General features: G+C 51.9%; 1 protein-coding gene across 1 annotated transcript in view; it reads right to left on the bottom strand.

The window, feature by feature from the left end:
- Positions 1 to 19,206, bottom strand: part of LITAF (lipopolysaccharide induced TNF factor) — a 103,116-nt gene that overhangs the window by 52,110 nt on the left and 31,800 nt on the right. The window contains exons 3-4 of the mRNA XM_070412972.1: positions 10,882 to 10,976; positions 8,646 to 8,807 (exon numbers count right to left, since the gene is read on the bottom strand). Of these exons, the coding sequence (XP_070269073.1) occupies positions 8,646 to 8,804 (159 nt within the window). The 5' untranslated portion in view covers positions 8,805 to 8,807; positions 10,882 to 10,976. The remainder of the gene's footprint in view (positions 1 to 8,645; positions 8,808 to 10,881; positions 10,977 to 19,206) is intronic.

Here is a 19,206-nt window from a genome sequence, read left to right as displayed (position 1 = left end):
TATGGGCCCACGCTGGTCCTTCACAGACCTGCCAGTTCAGAGCTATTGGTGGTGGGGGGAGGGGCACAGAAAGCTGCAGGCAGTGGGAAGTGGTCAGAGGGGTGCTTTCAACTCACCCTAGTGGCCTGAGTGGGGACAGGCCGAGGAGGCCCGTGGTAGGCCGGGCTGCATGGAGTGTTTGTGGGATCCCAGCTGGAAGCATCTGGAGGGCCTGGCGTGGTCCCCCTGAGCCAGCAACAGTCCCAGAGTAAACAATCAGCCTGCGTGCTTTTCAAACACGCAGACCCTGAGCCGCCGGCTGCCTCCCCTGGCTCCCGGGGTGGGGAGAAATCCCAGGACCCTTCCACCGCCTGACATCCAAACTCAGGCCCAGGAAAAACAAACTCGACGGGGCCAGAGCGCCGAGGAGGAGGCAGCCGTGAGAGCCACTTCCAGACCCCACACTGCTGAACTTCTTTTTAATTCTGTGCAGATGGAGGAGGCTGTCTTTACAGATTTCCATCTCCCTGCGCTGCCCCTTCTCTCCTCTTGCAGAGAAAACAAAAGCGTGCCTCCTGAGATTCTTTTTGCACCATTTCACATGGTTATTTAAAGCCTGCCTTTCAGCTGCCTCCTCAGAGTTTAAATTAAGAATACAGGTGTCAAGCGCACAAGCGGGCGATGCAAAATGTTGGTTCTGTTGGTTGTCCTGCAGCCAGCCCAACCCATCCATGCCTGTTCCAAATGGTTCCATGGATTTAGTAGATTTTAAGTTGGAACTGTATTCCCTGGGGGAGGGGAGGGAGAAGAGGAATTCCTGAGAGTTGGCCTTTAATGGGCCACCAATGGGCCACATCGTTCATATGCTGTTAGCGCATTTAATTCTCCTCGTGACTCAAATAGCTGCACAGGACTGTATTCTTAAGGTAACTTTTGGTTGCAAGGGACAGAAACCTAGAGCAAAGGGAACTGATTGGCTTGCATCACTGGAAAGTCCACGGTAAGGGCTTCAGGCAGGATGAATCCAAGAGCTTGAATGATGTCGTGAGGAATCTCCCTCTTCATCTCTTGACTCTGCTCTCTGCTTCCTCAGGCAGGCCCTTTTCTTACGCTTGTGAAGATGGCCCCCAGCAGGTCCAGGCTTCCAACCAGCCTAGCAACCCCAGTGGGAAAAGAACACCTCTTTCCTGAAAGTTTTGGCCAAAGTCCCATGACTGAATCTCATTGGTGCAGCTTGGGTCATGTGCCCATCCTTTGACCAATGACTGTGGTTAGGGTGGTAGATTCCTGACCACATCTTCACCCCTGGAGTTGAAGAGGGTCAGCCTTGCTGAAATACAGGTGGGGATGGGGAGTGACAGTACCAGAATTCGGGTTGGACACCGGGCATTCAAAAATAACAGGTGCCTACCACAGGGAGGCATATGAACAGAATGGATGAGTCCCATGGCACCTGCAGGGTTGCCGTGACCATTGCACAGGTTGTGCATTGCACGTTCTGAAGGAACTCCATTTACATGCACTGTCATTGTACTGGTAAGTGTCTTATGACTGAAAAAAAATTATTGAAAAACATGGCCACAGTATTTTGTAACTCTTACCATCAAGGATCTATGTCCTCACCCTGTAAATCTGGGCTGACCTTGTGACTTGCTCTGACCAACAGAATGCAGTGAAAGTGACGCTGTAAATTAGAAGGCTGGGCCTTAGGAGGCCAGGCTTCCACTCTCGCCCTCTTGAAATGCTGCCTGAGACCGGCATGCCAGGAAGGGAATAGCCTATGGGGGATGAGAGTCACCTGAGGGAGAGCCAAGGTGCCCAGCCGCCACGCTCTGGACTGAAGGACCCCAGGAGCTGGCACAAACTTCTGGGGTGAGCCATTTAGGGTGGATTTAACTCACGTAAACTGGGAAGCCAGTTTCCCAGAACGGCTTCCCCACGTGGTTCCAGGTTAGAGTTAGCCAAAAGAGGAACATGAGCAACATTTGAGGGTGAGAGCAGAACAGTGGATGAAACTACATAAAGGTCAACATGGTCAATGCAGTGACTGTCTCCTGGGATGACCTCCTGAACAAACCACTCGTACCCCAATCCTGTCTCAGCCGCTGCTTCTGGGGGAACTGCGTCTAAGACAGGCTTCTCAGGGGACCCCAAGTGCCCCTGTGTTGTGTGCTGAAGGAGCCCAGTGACAGCTCCAAGCAGAAAGAGATAAACCTTTCCTTCTAATCTTTCATTCATTCATTCAACAGTCAACGAGCTCCTGCTATGTGCCAGCTCTGGGGATAAAAAGAGCCCAGAACTCAGAGTCAGCCACGCTGGAGCTAACCCCAGCCCGAGGCAGGGGCAAGTCCCCCAACCTCCGAGCTGCATTTAGTCCTCACAGTGGTCTTCTGAGGCAGGAATGTCATGGTTCCCATTTATCAGATGATGGAAAAGAGGCACAGAGAGGTTGAGTGACTTCCCCAAGGTCACATAACTAGGCAGTGGCATGCCAGAGCCAGGAGTCGAACCCAGGAGTCGACCCCAGATCCCACATTCTTAGCCACTTCTGCAGGAGTCCTGGGCTACGTGAGGGAAGTCCCAGAATGTAGAACTTGCTCCCATAAATGGTATGATTAGCTCCATAAATACTTGTGAGAAAAATCTTGCTACTTTCCTTTTCTAAGTCTGATGAAATTGGGATCTGATGCTCCTTGCCAGGGGGGCAAGACTTGGCAACTCAGAAGCCTCCCCAGAGACCCTCACCAAGCCTCTCCGAGGCAGCCAGGTTCCATTCCCCAAGTACCCCTCATGTAGACAGCATCTCTCACCTTTGCAGCCAAAGCTTTCCTTCTTCCTAGCCCCACCCCAGGCTCTTGGTACTGAGTCATGCACATGACCAGGCTGATCATAGCCATTGCTTCAGTCGTGGTCATGTGACCCAGGCTGAGCCCCTGAGACTCAACCCCAAGACTCTTGCTGGAGTTATTGAGTAAGAGGAACTCTCCACTAGGCTGGTGAGATGAAACCCTGGGGCTGTAAGGTGGAGAGCGCCACCTGAGAACGAAGCCAACATAGGAAAGCAAAGTCAAGAGATGGAGACAGATGCCCCACAACACTGCCTCAGCCCTGGATCCAGCTGTTCCTGAAGCTGTCACACTCCTGACTGTACAGTGACATGAAACAATATATTCTGCTTTGGCATCACTAATGTCAGTGGCATCCTGTTTATTTGTAGCTGGATGCGTCCTAACATACTAACTAGGCTTTAATTGGCCCAGGCCAAACACAGCCCCTCAGAACAAAAAGACACAGTTGCTCTTTGAAGGACATGGAGGGAGGAAAAAATACTCCTCATTCTTTTGTAATGAATCAATAGCCAAAATAAGACCTAGTTTGTTTCTCAAGCAGGTCATTCTGCCTTACAACCATTACTCATCCCAGCTCCAACCAGTCCGGAGAGCCTGCTACACTCAGAGCCTCCCCAGATTTTCCATGGTCATGTGAGAAGAATGTCTGTGTCATTACTCTTTTCTCCTTCAGCTCCAAGTCCTGGTAGTTGGGTTTTCTCCAGCTCCAATAAAACACCGTATAGAATGTCCAGCCAAATCAACACCCAACAAATGCTTGCAGTGCACAAGGAGGCCTCCGGAAATCCCGCCTCTACAGGATGTGATCAAAGCAGCTGGCCTTGCCCTTCTTGCCGACTGGTGGGCTAGCAAGGGTCCTCAGGAGCGAGGGGGAGGGGTCTGCAGGGGCCAGATGAGGAAAGGCTTCGAAGGCTGAGCCAAGGAAGTGAGACTTTCTAGAAGGACTGGGGATATAGGGGGAAGAGTCTCCACTGGGGAAATCAGACGTGACCTCATCTTAGCTTAGCTCCCTAGAAGCAGAGCCTGAGATGGGGCTTGGGTGCGTGTGGCTTGTTGAGGAGAATGCTCCCTGGAGGAGGCGTGGCCAAGGCGGTGGGGGAGATAGCTGTGAGCTGCTGGCCAACACTCACAGCAGCTGGCATACAGCAGCCTGGTAAAGAGGGTCTGGGCAGCCTGTCCTCCTCCCTTGGGACCACATACCTGCTTTCCGGGAAGAGACTTCTCGACTGGTTGCAGGTGGGATGGGAGGGATCCATGAGAGGGTGTAGCTCAGTGGTTGAGTGCCCAGGGGGCAGACAGAGCTGGGCTCGAATCCTGCCTCTGGGATGCTCAGGCTCCCGCCTGGAGCTGCAGTGGTACACAGCTCACAGGACATGGTGCCAATGAAAGATGATCATGTGTTAGATGCTCCTTCACCCAGAGCCCAATGTGTGTGTGTGGTGGGGGCGGGGGGGGGGTTCCCCCCCAAAGTCTCAGTTTTGCACATATCCCCAGTGTCCTAGGCCTGGGGGCCATGGGGGTCTGAGTGGGGGTCTTCTTGGACACTTCCCAGCACCCACAGACACTGTGTGCCAGGTGTCAGCAGACCCCTGGTCCTTGGGGCATCCAAACCTCTCTGTGTTGGGAAGTCCTCGCTCCCCACTTTCCTTCCCATTCTCAGTCCATCTGATGGAAAAGTACCTCAACTGGCATGAGAATCAGGTCTGGGGCACAAAGAGCAAGTCCAAACGGAGAGTGACTCGGTAAGAAATGCAGGAAGCTTGGCCTTGAACTGGAATTGCTCAAATGCTTCAATGACCACGAAGGCCTTGAGGACAAGTGCCAGCCCCACAAACTACGCTGGGGGGAGACCTCTTAGGACTCCTTGTTCACCGTAAGCCACTTCCTGTGTCCTGGCTGCTCAAACTATGGGCGAGTCCCATGTGCTCCTGCCCCCGGGCCTTTGCATATGCTGTTCTCTCTTTCCAGAAGGCCTTCCCCTACCTTGTTGGGGCCTACTTGTCCTTCTGCTCTGACCTCAAGCCTGCCCTGATTCCAGGAAGCCTTCCCTGCCCCAGGCCCCTTTGGATGGGGTCCTCCTCCCATTCCTTGCCCACCTCCTCCCCCGCCATCACTCTCCCTCTTCACTTGCCTCCGAAACAAGACTGAGTGCATCTGGGTTTGACTGATTTGATATCTACCATGTAGATGCTCAGGCAATGGGTGTGGCATGAATGAATGGAAGCTGGTGAGTGGGGTGGACGGCCCCTTCTGCCAGTGGCCAATCAGATGCCACCACTAATTATATCCACTTACATTGCACCAAACAACAAGCTAAGCCAGTACTGCCAGCTAATTTTGAGCATGGTTTTAGATGGCCAAAGATTGCAAGATATATTTATTTATAATGTACACCTTCCCCATCGAATTAAAATTCTCCGTTTGCCTTCAATAGCCATGACAATAGCGACCACTGGTGCTGTCGATGTGCCTGGCTCAGCTAAGCCTGTCCAAGTGTTTTTTAAATTACTGTCTCTGGCATGGGTGGACCTGGAGACTATTATGCTAAGCAAAATAAGCCAGTTAGAGAAAGACAAATATCACATGATCTCACTTACATGTGGAATCTAATGAACAAAATAAATTGATGAACAAAATAGGTCTAGAGACATGGATGCATGGAACAGACTGATAGATGTCAGAGGAGGTGGCGGGGGCAGGAAGAAATTAACCAAAGAACATATTGGGGTGGGGTGGGGGTTAGGTGGAGGGGGGCAGAAAGGGAGACCATGGGGGACATCTGTAATACTGACAACAATGGAAGAAAGAAAGAAAGGAAGGAAGGAAGGAAGGAAGGAAGGAAGGAAGGAAGGAAGGAAGGAAGGAAGGAAGGATTGTCTGTTTCACATTTATAGAAACTGAGGCTTAACCGGGTTAAAGTCACCAGCCCAGGGCAGGTGGTGGAGTGGCGACCTGAGCCCAGGCCTACAGAAAATAAATAACCAGACTCCAGCAGGCACTGCAGGGGAGGGGCTGTAGGTGCTGTGTCAGTTTCTCGGGGCGGCTGTAACAAATTACCAAAACTGGTGGCGTGGTGAAGGCCTGGGGTGGGATGGAGGCTGGGTAGAGAGGGGCAAAGGGGAGAAAATGGGTGATATCTGTAACACTGTCAACAACAACAACAAAACCCAGAAACGCATTCTCTCACAGTTCCGGAGGCTAGAAGTTTGAAATCAATGCATCAGCAGGGCCAGGCTCCCTCTGGAGGCCTTAGGGGTGAATTCTTCTTGCCTCTTCCAGCCTCCAGTGGCTCCAAGCATTCCCTGTCTGGTGGCTTTATGACCCCAATCTCTGCCTCCAGCTTTTTCCTCTGCATCTCCCGTCCCAGCTCTCCCCTCCTTTCTCTTATAAGCACACCAGTCGTTGAGTTTAGGGCCCTCCCTAAATCCAGGAGTATCTCATCTCTTGATCCTTAACCGAGGACCTCTGCAGAGACCCTATTTCCAAGTAAGATCACATTCATGAGGACTGGGGGTCAGGACGCCGACATCACTGTTCAGGGGCTACTACTCCAGCCACTGCAGGGGTGGTGAGAGAGCAGGGTTAAGCTCCACAGGGGCTGAGCGGGGACAGGGAGCCACCAGGCTTCATTCCCTGCTCCAAACCGTGTACAGAGGAAGCAGTTCAGGAAGGCTCCAAGGCTCCCGCCGGTCCCAGCTCAGGACTCACAGCTGTGTCTGACTCCCCAGGGCCCCTCGATGCCCCGCCCGCACCTTGGGCCCTCTGGCCGGTGTCCCGGTGCCTGGGGGTCCCTTGGCCAGGCCCATCCTGGGGGAGGCCCCGCAGAGCCAGACCAGACTCCAGGCCCAAGGGAGATGCCCCCCAGGCTCTATTTTCCGTTCTGCAAATGCCACCTGCCCTGCTGCCTCCAAGGACAGAGAGTCCAGCCCCCATTTGCACACAACCCCGCTGTGCCCTCAGCCCCCCGCTGGGTGGAGTTTTTTAGGCGCCTCCCAGGCCCTTGAAAGGCCGAGTGCGAGTGCGTAGAATTCCATGTGAATTCCCACAGTGCCTCCCCCTCCTCGCTCCCACCCCCAGCCTTTGGCCCCCAGTAAAGGAAACAAAGGCTGGCTCTGGGACTGGGAGGGGGGTAGGGAGCGCAGCTAGCGCTTCCACTGCCTGAGAGAGAAAAGATAGCCCAGGTCTGGAGCTTCCAGTGCAGGGCCTGGTGAGGGGGGCCTCTTGGACCCCATCACACCTGCATACACATACGCGTATTCCCCAACACACACGTGCACACAGGGGCCACAGACACACCCACATACGGCCTGACCACACACGCAGGTGTGCGGCGCCTTTCCCCGACTTGTACATCACGCTAGGGCGGAACATAGGTGGACAAAGGCAACCCAGGACCGTATGAGGGGGAGCTGGTATAGCCTGAGGGCTGAGGAGAGCAAGCCAGCCTGGGTTCAGTTCCACCTCTGCACCCTCGGCCCAGGCACTCGACCGCTCTGTGCCTCAGTTTCCTCATGTGAAAATCAAAATATGTTAGTACCCATTTCAAAAGGTTGTTGAGGGGGTCAACTGAGCTAATGCATGCAAGCACTCGGCAGCCCGGTACACAGCAAGTGCAGTATAAGTGTTTGCTACAATTGTTAGCATAAGCACACAGGTATGCATGAGGCCACCTACCTATACACAGAAACGTGTAGAAAGACATAAGTAAGCCCTAATGAAAGCTCACATGCAAATACAGATACATGTTTGCGCACACAGAGGCACGCGTACACATGGGTCCACACAGATACACATTCAGAATATTTACATGATGCACATATGCCACACGCACCATGTATGCACAGTGATGTTCACATATACCCACATGCCTGCATGCAGACACCAGCCAGCACAGGGAACCCTCCAGCCAGCCCTTGCGGCTGGCTCACTCTTTTCAGTCCTTCCTCTCCCGTTCCTCCCCCACTGCCCAGCTGTGGACAGGACACATCTGGGAGTGGCCATGGGGACCAGAGCCTTCCCTGTCCTCCAAGGAGCACCTGTGACATCTCGCAGATTACAACACACCGTCACACATAGGCTGGTTTCTGTCTGTCTGACCACAGACACCCCAAGGCACCACTGTTCCTGCTCTGCCTGGGGTCTGGCACCAGGAGTGGGAACCTCAGTGGGCACTGCTTGAGGCCTCTCTCCCATGCGGGGTTTCAAAGGCGGAAATGAACAAAAACCCAACTGCAACAGGTCCTCCCGCCTCCGGAAGGACCAGGACTCCCACAAGGACCCCTTCTGTCCTGTGCCCCACCCCACCCTGTGGATTGAAACTTCTTGTCTGTCGGACAACAAAGGGCATTTCTGACCCAGGACTCCAGCATTTTAGCTCCTCCGGGGCCTGCATGTGGGCCTCCCCGCCAGCACCACGGGGGGGTAAGAGCAGTGCTGGGCGTACAGAGACCCGGGGCCTTTACGGAGAGGCAGGAGGGCAGGAGGCACAAGGCTGCTGGGGGACCGTTCCTCCCTGAGCCTCCGTCTGCTCACCTGTGAAGAGGGTGAGAGGAGCAGCACCTGTGTGGGCGATGGGCACTGTTTGGGGCTGCCCAAGGCTGCCCCTTCCCACGCTTGGAGTCTCAGTGGGAGAAAGCCCTGCTCCTCACAGGGAAAACTGAAGCTGGCAGCCTTGCCTATCGCCAGCCCCTGGCAGCTAGGATGCGGGCATGTGTCCCTGGCTGAGGAATCACATTCACGGGCCCCAGACAGAATGGGCACTGGTGCCACAAAGAAGTAGGAATGGGGGGCTCCCCCGCAGGCGGCCGGGACACCCACCTGAAGGCTCCAGGCATGAATTTGCTGCCCACTTTGCAGACCATAGTCAACCGGGGCTGAGTCTTCCAGTGTTCTTCCTGGAGATTTCTTTTCTGCTGACAGCCGGGTCCGTTTCTGCTGCTGGCAGCTGGGACCAGGGCTCATCCACCTGCTGTACATCAGCTGTGAGGAGTGAGTGCAGTCATCCACTGGAGGACTCAAATCCTGTGGCAAGCCTGCTATTAACATGTTATTAACCCAGGAACTGGGCATATCACGCCACCCCTCTGGGCCTCAGTCTTCTCAGCTGTAAGATGGGCTTATACTAGTTCATCCCCCTGTGACATAATAGGAAATAGATATTTGGTCTCTGCCCCCAGTTCCTGACACAGAGCTCCTAAGTCCCTTGGGATCTCCTGGAGGACAGGAGTGTCTTTTGTTCTAATGAGGTGACTCTGGGTGGGCTCCTGGGTGGGGGCTGGTCACCAGCAAGACCAGGTTGTGATCAGAAGCTTGAAACTTTCAGTTCCACCTCCCCACCTCACCCCCACCCCCACCCCATCCTCAGGGAGGGGGAGGGGCTGGAATCTGAGTTAGTAATCAATAGTGCCTACATGAGGATGCCTCCATAAAAATCCCTAAACTATGGGGTTCAGAGAGCTCTGGGGTCCAACACACCCACATGCCAGGTGGGTGGTGCACCCCGACTCCACGGGAAGAAAGCTCCTGAGCCCAGGACCCTTCCAGACCTCCCACTCTGTGTATCTCTTCATTTGTCCGCACATCTGATCCTTTATCACATCCTCTACAATAAACTGGCAAACATAAGTAAGTGTTTCTGAGTTTTGTGAGCTGCTCTAGCACATCATTGAATGTGCAGTGGGGGTTGTGAGAACTTCTGACACTGTAGGCAAGTCAGACAGAATTGGGGGTACCATGGGACCCCGTCCTTATGGGTGTCTAAAGTGAGCTCGGTCTTGTAGGTCTGAGCCCTTGACCTGTGGGGTCTGACCCTAACTCCAGGGAGTTAGGTCAGAATTGAATTAATTTATAGGACACCCGTTGGTGTCCAGAGAGTTACAGAATTGGTTGGTCTGGGGGGAGGGGGGATGCACACATTTGGGGTCAGAAGTGTTGTGAGTAGAGAAACAGTTGTCTTTTATCCCCAGAGGGTGGTTGTGAGGATCCAATGAGGTAACGCACATAACAAATGGCCAGGAAGTATTTCCCAGTGGTAACATTTGCCTTAACTTGGTAACAGCATAATTTATTTGGATTTTATCAAATAAGAACTGAGTAGGGGTCCTCAAATACAAAGGATTGTGGATTTAGATAGGGAAAAAAATACATCTTTGTTTTCACTAGTCTGCAACTAAAATTTAGCATAGAACTTCAATTCCTAATGTAGCAACACACCCACAGTAGTATTAGCAGGACTTGTGACTTTGTCACCCTCATGAATCACAGGTATTTTTTTAATCCTCACCTGAGGATATGTTTTTATTGATTTTAGAGAGAGAGAGAGAAAGGAAGAGGGAGAGAGAAGTATTGATGTGAGAGAGAAATATTGATCGGTTGCCTCCTATACACTCCCTGACTGGGGGATTGAACCTGCAACCTGGGTATGTGCCCTGACCGGGAATCAAACCCACAACCCTTCAGTGCATGGGATGATGCTCCAACCAACTGAGCCACACCAGTCAGGCAGGAATCACAGGTATTTTTATATTCTATGACCGTTGCAGATCTATATAGCTAGTTTTCTTTGTAACCTGTGTATAATTTTCTGCATTGAAAAATATTATTCTAAATATTCAATTCTGGCCGAAACCGGTTTGGCTCAGTGGATAGAGCGTCAGCCTGCGGACTGAGAGGTCCCGGGTTCGATTCCGGTCAAGGGCATGTACCTGGGTTGCGGGCACATCCCCGGTGGGGGATGTGCAAGAGGCAGCTGGTCGATGTTTCTCTCTCATCGATGTTTCTAACTCTCTCTATCTCTCTCCCTTCCTCTCTGGGAAAAATCAATAAAATATATTTTAAAAATAAATAAATAAATATTCAATTCTGGTTATTACAATACATGCCAAAGTGTTTAAAGGGATTGGTATTGTTGTTAGCAATTTACTTTGAAGTACATTTAAAAAATAAGATGCCTAGATAGAGTTATGGATGGATGGAAGGAGAGATGGATGGATGGATGGATGGATGGATGGGTAACAAAGGGGTAAAAAAGAGACAAAGCAAAATGAAATGTTACCTGGGTGCTGGGAACATGGCTGTTCACTGTACAATTCTTTCAACTTTTCTGTATGTTTGAACATCTTCACAATAAAATGTTGGGGGAAATGATTTCTAAAAGAGAGAAGAGGATAAAACTGAGAAGTAAGGCGACATTCAAAGTATGGGCAAAGAGAGAAGATTCATGACGTGCGAAAATTCTGAGAAGTTGACCAAAATGCATGCTTTTGGAATTATTCTTGTCCTTTGAGTGGCAGGCCAGCTGTGGCTGTGCCGGAAACAGCAGAATTGCTGTCCTCCGGTTATCTTCGGGGGCACAGACTTTATTCCTTCTTCCTGTGATCAGTAATCTGGGAGATACTGCCAAACTCGTGCTCAAGATATTCAGAAAGAGCCCTGGCCTGTGTGGCTCAGGCAGCTGAGCATCGTCCCACGCACCAAGAGATCACCAGTTTGATTCTTTGATCCGCATTAGGGGGTGTTCAGGAGGCAGCCACCTCAATGATGTCTCTCCCTCTCCCTAAAATCAATAAAAAACACATTTTCAAAAAAGATATTTAGAAAGAAAATAAAACTTTTATGGTAAATATATTTTTAAAAAAATATCCAGTGCTAAATCAACAAAAATAAAACCCCAGTTCATCTTCAAGAATCAAACAAAACATTATTGGAAGGAATCCATGGGCTTTGCCAGAGGGGTCCCCAGGAATCGAGGTGTCCCAGCTGGTCCCTGGTCCCCCTGCCCTTTGAGAACCACGTGGATTCTGGTTGGGGCTTCCTTCCCTGTTTTTAGATGACTGTCATGAAAAGATAGTGGTCATGAAAACAGGAGGCACCATGTGACAGTCACCTGACCCTCTGTGGGCAGTGGCCCTGGCCCTGGCCCTGACTGGGCAGGCACGCGCTTTGTCCCTCTGGTCCTTGCTTCAGAGCAAGGAGACCTTGGGAGGAATCTGGCCAAGTGACAGTCCTCCCCCGTCCTGCCAGAGCCTGGCATGGAGCTAAGTCAGAGCCCTGAGCCCCCCAAGGGCAGTGGGGATACCTGAGCTCTGGGAGGTGGGGCCAGACTGTTGTCAGCAACTTACTGGGAGGCATTTCCTAGATGAGGGCCTTTTTGCTGCCCACCTCCCCAGCCCTGAGCCTTACTAACACATTTCAAGCTTGCTCCAGGTGCTGGCCCCACACAAACATTATCTCATTTCGTACCTACACACCCTGAAAGAAGAGCAATCGTTACTTTCCCTACTCCGCCAGCAAGGAAGCAAAAGCAGACAGGTGAAGTGACTGGCCCGAAGCCACACAGCACAGGGCCATATTCTTGACAACCACCCCATCCCGCCTCCTTGAGGATGGGCCAGAACCCAAATGGACCCTGATGAATCCCAATTACCCACGCCTGCCTGAGAGACACTATGCCGCGAGCCAGATCCTTTGCCAGGAAGACCTGCTCCTCCACCATGTATTCCGAAGCCTGAGGCCATTCCCACCCACAAGTCGCCCGACCAGACATCTAGGAGTCTCCCTCAGCCACCCCTAAGCCTGACAATGCTTCCTCCACAGGCATAAGTGTCTCCAGCCTCAATCCCTTTCCCTTTAACTCCTCCCCTCTTTACCAACTGAGTGACCTGGGGGCAAGTCACTTCCCCGTGCCTCAGTTTTCCCATCTGTAAAATGGGGGTAATGATAGGCCTATTTCCTAGAGTCATCATAAGACCAAAGCGAGTTTTTTAATTAAAATACACACCCATATGAATATATCAGGGCTTACCGTGGGCCTGGCACAGAGTCCGTGTTCAATGTTATTTCACTACCATAATTATCATCTGCTTCCAGAGCCAGCAGAGTGGATGGGACACCAGAAGCCCCACAGCAAATGTCTAGCGGGCCTCAGATGGTTTCACAGGCGGATCCAGTCATGTCCCTCCCAGCCAAAGGTCCTGTGATGGCTTCCAGAATAGCCAAGAATGAGGCATAAACGCCTCAGGCTATCTTAGGAGCTGGTGCTAATGTCCCCCACCCCCTCCTGCTGCCCACTGTGCTCCCTCATCCTCCAGTGAACTCCGAAGCCATAACCCTGTCCTGCCTCAGGCCCTTTGCACCGCTGCTTCCCTGCTCAGGATGTTCTCCTCCAACACCCAGCACAGCTGCTCCTCCCATGCGTCAGTCTCAGCCCAAATGTACCACATGTAATTCCTCACTCGGGGTCCCTGCCTCCCCCGCCCAAGGGCCAGCATGGGCTCCTCTCCTTCCTGGCACAGACCACATTCTGTCAATTTAGATTTGCTTGTTTTGACTGTCCCCTCACTAGAGTGTCTGCTCTCTGAGGGCCGGGACCTCGTGGGGTGCTCCTGGCTGGATCCCCAGGACTTAACACAGCACTTGGCGCCTGGAAGGTGCTCCACAAATGTTTGTGGGGTGACCAAAGGCATGAATCAGTCAATGAACAAGTGAGCAAATGGGGGTCTCATCCCGACGTTCGTTCTGTGCCTGGGAAACCGAAGCCGAGATGAGGTGACTTCCCAGGTCACATACATCAAGTGGGTGGAGCCACCTACACATCTGAGGTTATTATAATGAAATATTTTGTTAAGTACAGTGGGATGCATGCAATGCAGACAGAGCTCTAGAAGGCTCCTTCTTTGATTTGCCACCAACCCTGGTGGCGTAGGCAGCAGAAGGCTCCCCCAGTCACAGCCCTTCGTCACAGCCACAGCTACCCACACCAGCTGGGGTGGGGTCATGAGGACCCCTCTGGCAGGTCACAAGGGAGCTCTGCTCCATTGGATGGGAAATCTCACCCTAATTGCTGAGTCACACACAGCCAAGAGGTAGGCTGGGTCATGACAAACACTGTTCATTCCAAACTCAGTCCCAGCCCGGCTTTCCCCTCCCCACAGCTCAGCTGTATTCAAGTCTGCTTCCTGGCAAGACACTGCCGAGGAGGAAGGAAGCGAGCAAGCCCAAAGAGAGTGGGCGCTGGTTTGTGGTGGGCGGTCTGGACTCATGTCCTGTGTGTCGGGGAGAGAACTGCGTCACGATTCCAAGAATAACCAGGCGCACTAGGTGCTTAGTTAATCCTTGCCCCCACCCCTGCGAAACCGTCAGAGCTGTTATCTCCATTTCACAGATGAGGAAACAGGGCTCAGAGAGGTTGAGGGTTTTGCCCGGGTCACACAGCTGGTCACAGCTACCTCAGGGCTAGCACTCCAGAGCCTCCCCCACAGCTGGTTGTAAACTACCTTTGGCCACAATGTCAAGCGCTTAGAACAATTTTTTTTATCACAAATGTAGGAGCTACATGCTATGTTGAGCCCCATTTTACAGATGAGAAAATCGAGGCTTGAATAAGAAAATTAGCCCAGAATCTGTAGTCAGGGGCTGGCAGAGGCAGGATTAGAACCCAGTGCATCTCCAGTGCCCATGCGCTTCCCTCTGCACCCAGTGCCTCCTTTGTCATGTCAGATCGGCGGCCAGATTCTTGGCTTCTGTACAGTTGGGCAGAGAGCAGGTGAAGTGACCTCCAGGCCAGGAACACCAGGCTGCAGCCACCCCTGCCCCAGCCACAGGAAGTCTCCACCTCCCTCCTACTCCCGGGGCCCCTCTATTAGACAAACTCCAACAAAAGTGACCCATGTCTGCATGCACTAGAGCAGGAATGGGCCCCAAAGGACATTTGTGAGTGACACCCCTGGGAAGTTGTGGCTGGGGAGGGGTAGGGTTGGCTGCGCTCCCATTTAGGAGCTGGGACAGAAAAGTTGGTGGCTCACCTTGTCACATGCTGGTGGGAGGGACGGCTTCCAGTGAAGCGCACCTCTCACTGCCCCTGAGAGGCCATCCGACCACCTGGGCCCTCCGGCTATTCCTGTCTTCTGGACCCTGCTCTCCATCCACTGAGCCCATCTCTTTTCTCAGACCCCTTGGAGGAAGGGAGAAGCTGGGTGTGTCTCCCACCTGCCCCGCTCTCTCTGCATTCCCTCTGGGTTCCAGCCCAGGCCTCGGGCTCTCCCAGCACTGGTGTAACTGGTCCCCAGGTCGAAGCCCCTCTATTCACAGGTACATCTCCTGCCTTGGCCATGCTACCCACCCAGCCACAGGAGCCCCTGTTAGAGTGTGAACGAAGCTGGAACGAGGGGCCAAGGCTGAGGGATGGACAGATGAACGGACAGCCTGGAGGCAGATGGGGACACAGACAACTATGCGGAGCAAAAGAAAGCAGGCAGTGCGCATGCAAAATGTTCGCTCTGGTGTAAGCAAGGCAGATACAGGGATCTGTGTAGCTGCAGAGCACAGAGGAGAAATTAAAATGTCCTGATTTCTCATCAGCCAAACATGCCCTCTAGAGGCCAAGTGTGTGACTTTTAAAGAAACACCCTGAAAAGGGCCTGGCTCAGCCGGGAGCCTTGGAATCTTTTCTTAAAAAACAGCTTTATCAAGATGTAAGTCAATGCCACAGAATTCACCCATTTCGAGTGTACATTTCAATGGTTTTAAGTAAAGTCACAGATAGGTGTAACCCTCACCCGTCCATTTTAGAATATTTTCATCATCTCAAAAAGAAACCCTTTAGCTATCGTGTCCCTAGCCTTTATCCCCACTCCCCTAAGCCTTAAGCAGCCATTAGTCTGATTTCCTGTCTCTATGCATTCACCTATTCTGGACATTTCATGTAAATGGGATCATGCAATTTGGGTGCTGGTCCCAGACGGGGTTGGGGAATGACCCTGGGCAGGTAAAGCAATGTGACACCCACTGTAGGGCCCTGCCTGTCAGCTCAGATGTCCTGGGGCTCTAGGATTGTCCCCATCATCCTTCCAAGATGCTGCCCAGGTCTCCAGGGAAGAGGTTTGCCCTAGCCTAGAGGACTGTCAGCCCAGAATTTCAGGTTCTAACCCTCTGAGATCATCAGTCCAGGTGGGGAAGGTCAATTTCAAGGCCAGGGCAGAATATGGACCAGGAACGGACCACCTGGGTCATTGGCCTGTGCGCACAAACTCATGTAGACACACATGTGTGCACACACTGTACAAGCTGAGCTCATATACATGTGTGCACAGGGGAACACGTTTACACGTGAACAGGGTCATGCAGGGGTAGGAAAAGGCTCAGTCAGGACTCTGAGCTGCAAGAAACAAAAATGCAACTCGAACCAATGCAGGCATAAAGGGAATGCCGGCTCATGTTTTGGAGATCTATGTTGGGGTCCAGAATCAGTCATCGAAGCCACCAGAATTCTCTCACTTCTCACGTGTTTCTCTCCGTATATTGGCTCTACACAGGCAAGCCATCTTGTACCACTGGCAGCCCCACCTGGGCTCATATCTTCCCACTCCTGTGCCAACTCCAACTGGCAAAAATCCCAGGGAAGGCTTCTGGTTGGCCCATCTTGGGTCACATGTGTGCATTACTGGACCAATCACTCTATCCCAAAGGAGTAGAGTAGCAAGGATTAGTGCCCAAGGGAGGGGACTGCTACATGGAAAATTACTGTGAGCTGAAAATATATGATCTATACAACTAACTTAGTCTCTCAGTTTTTTCATCTAAAAGTAGGAGAAATAATCAAACCTGCCTCAGCTGTGCTTATAAAGACTAGATGAGTTCATATGTACAAAACACTTAGCACAATGCCTGGCCCATGGTAAGTTATACCGAGTGTTACTTATTGTTGATTACTATTATTACTCCAGCCTCCACGGTCAGCAGAGCCGTGCTGGGAGGCACGCATTACCCCCATTCTGCAGGGGAGGAAAGCGAGGGAGGAAAGGCCATACAGAGCTTCTGCAGGGCTGTGCACTTTGGGGAATTGAAGAGTCATCAGATAACAGCTTTGTGGAAGTTGCCTCAGGGGGCTGAGAAAACCATGACGGTGCACTATTCAAGTCTGCCTATCACCAGAGTAGAAGTCTGAACACTTTGTGCCCACTGCTTCTTGGTCTCAGTCACCTGGAAAAATACAACTTGGTCAGGCGCTGAGTGGACCAAGGCTCCAGTCACATCGAGAAGAGATAGGACAAGTCAGCTTCAGCAGTGGGCATCCGTCCCCCATGGCCTGAGGCTCCCTCCCGGCAGCCAGCCAGGGCCATTGGCCTGCATGCACAAACACCCCTGTGTCACAGAAAGGACCTCGTCCCCTCCCCATGGGGGACAGATATATGGGCGGGGTTGGCCAGGTGCCATATGAATCACATACTTAAGCAGAACAAAGGAGCACACATTAAGTCTGAAACAGGGGAAGATATACCCACACAAGGCGATAAGCCAGCCGAGACTAAGCGGGCTCTTTATCGCCTGGGAGGGAAGTGTTCCGGCCCCAAGGCGTATTCTTCTGCAGCCGAAAGGGGGTGGAAAAACTGCACGCTCCAGACTGCCTTTCCCAGCACAAGGCAAGGCAGATCAAGTTCAAAGATCTTGAGGGCAATCTAGAGGTTATCTTAGTCCAGGATTTCTCTACCGCAGCCATGCTGACATTTGGGGTTGGATAATTCCTTGCTCTGGGGGCTGTCCTGTGCACCATAGGACACTTAGTAGCATCTCTGGTCTCTGCCACTAGATGGCAGTAGCACTCCCCCCTCTCCTGAGTTGTGACCATCAAAAATGTCATCTGGGGGTAAAATCTGTTGAGAAACACTGATCTGGATAAATCCTGTCGAATTACAGATGAGGAAATGAAGACCTAACGAGGTGAAGGAATCAGAGCCAGCTCAAATCCCCGCCACCATGGTCATTGCCTCCCTCACAAGCAAGCTGAATATGAAGCTCAGAAAGGTCAAGGGGCTTGCCCGGGCCACACAGCAGGGAAGTGGACATCAGAGCCCAGGCGACCTCCTCTGTGAGCTGAAGATGAACCTCACTAAGGAAGTTTTGGTCAACAGACAACAAATGCTGGCAAATTCTTTCCTTATGTTGGCTGACACGTCTACTGTCAACTGCAAACATCTGTGTGTTTACGCTGGAGTCTGCTTGGCTCCCGCCAGTTCCTGCGGCCTGTCAGCTGTGGGTGGAATTACAGGCTCTGGTTGATGGGCCACCTTTGGCCCATATTATCCCGGGTCTCGGTGGGCAGGTGGCCCTGGTGGGTACGTGACCATCTGTCACAATAAAATCATAAGCTGTTGGAGCCAGAATGTACCTGATTCAACATCTGTGTTCTCCAAGTGGGAGACTGAGGCTCAGAGAGGGGGAGCACCCTGTGTACGGCTGCACAGGGAGCTGGGGCAGAGCTGGAAGGAGAACTAGCTGTGCTTGTTGCTTATTTGCTCTTCTTTTAACAACTTTATTGAAATATAATTCACATACCATATAATTCACCCACTTACAGTGCACAATCCAATGGCTTTTAGTCTATTCACAGTCAGGGGAACAGGCTCACCGGAGCTAAGGGACCAGCTCAAGGACCCAAGTCAGAACTACCCCAGAGATCTCAAACTGGCAGCCTGAGGGCCACACAGGACACACTGTGTGTGGTTTGGACTGAAAAGCATTTCACAGTTGTTTGTATTAGCTGCCCACATTTGAAACTTGGGAGTTGTGTTTAAAAATAAACAAACAAACACAGCAAATCAATTTCTAGCTTCTCATGAAAAAATATTGAAAAACACGAGATCTGGCCCCACAGGGCCTGCCTTTCTCTTTCCAGAAAGTCGGTGACAGCTCCTGCGGGCGGGTGCGTCCCCTTCGGACAGGCCCACCTGCTTGGTTAGGATGAACAACCCAGCTTGCCCGGTCTGTCTGAGTTTGCAAACGGAAGGTCCAGTGCCCAGAAAGTCCTTTGTTCCAGGCAAACCAGGATGTTTGGTTTGGCCCTGAAGCCTCGTCGCCTGCCACCCCTGCCACCCACCACTGCTCCCCAGCACCTTTCACTGCACAATCACCCTCCAGCTTTTGTCGAGTGTCCTATGCTCTTGGTCATGATCTTTAACCATTTCTCACTCTCCCCACAGTCTCCAGGGCTAAAGACAGCCCTAAACTTCTCATGGGTCCTTGTCAAGATGAGAAAAAGTGAGAGTCTGAATTCTTCATTGACCTAGACCAGGGGTCGGCAAACTCATTAGTCAACAGAGCCAAATATCAACAGTACAACGATTGAAATTTCTTGTGAGAGCCAAATTTTTTAAACTTAAACTATATAGGTAGGTACATTGTTATTAACTTAATTAGGGTACTCCTAAGGCTTAGAAAGAGCCACACTCAAGGGGCCAAAGAGCCACATGTGGCTTGCGAGCCGCAGTTTCTGACCACTGACCTAGACTTACTCCATTCTGAGATGGAGGCCTTCCTGCTGTTCAGAACATCCTTCCTTTTATCAAACAACTAGTGGCCTGGTGCACGGATTCGTGCACACTGA

This window comes from Myotis yumanensis, unplaced genomic scaffold (assembly GCF_028538775.1).
Source record: "Myotis yumanensis isolate MYYU_CA2020_CCGP unplaced genomic scaffold, mMyoYum1.0.hap1 SCAF_4, whole genome shotgun sequence".
Taxonomy (NCBI): Eukaryota; Metazoa; Chordata; class Mammalia; order Chiroptera; family Vespertilionidae; genus Myotis; species Myotis yumanensis.
Note: the sequence above shows the minus strand (reverse complement) of the source record. Positions and strands in the feature narration are given on the sequence as shown.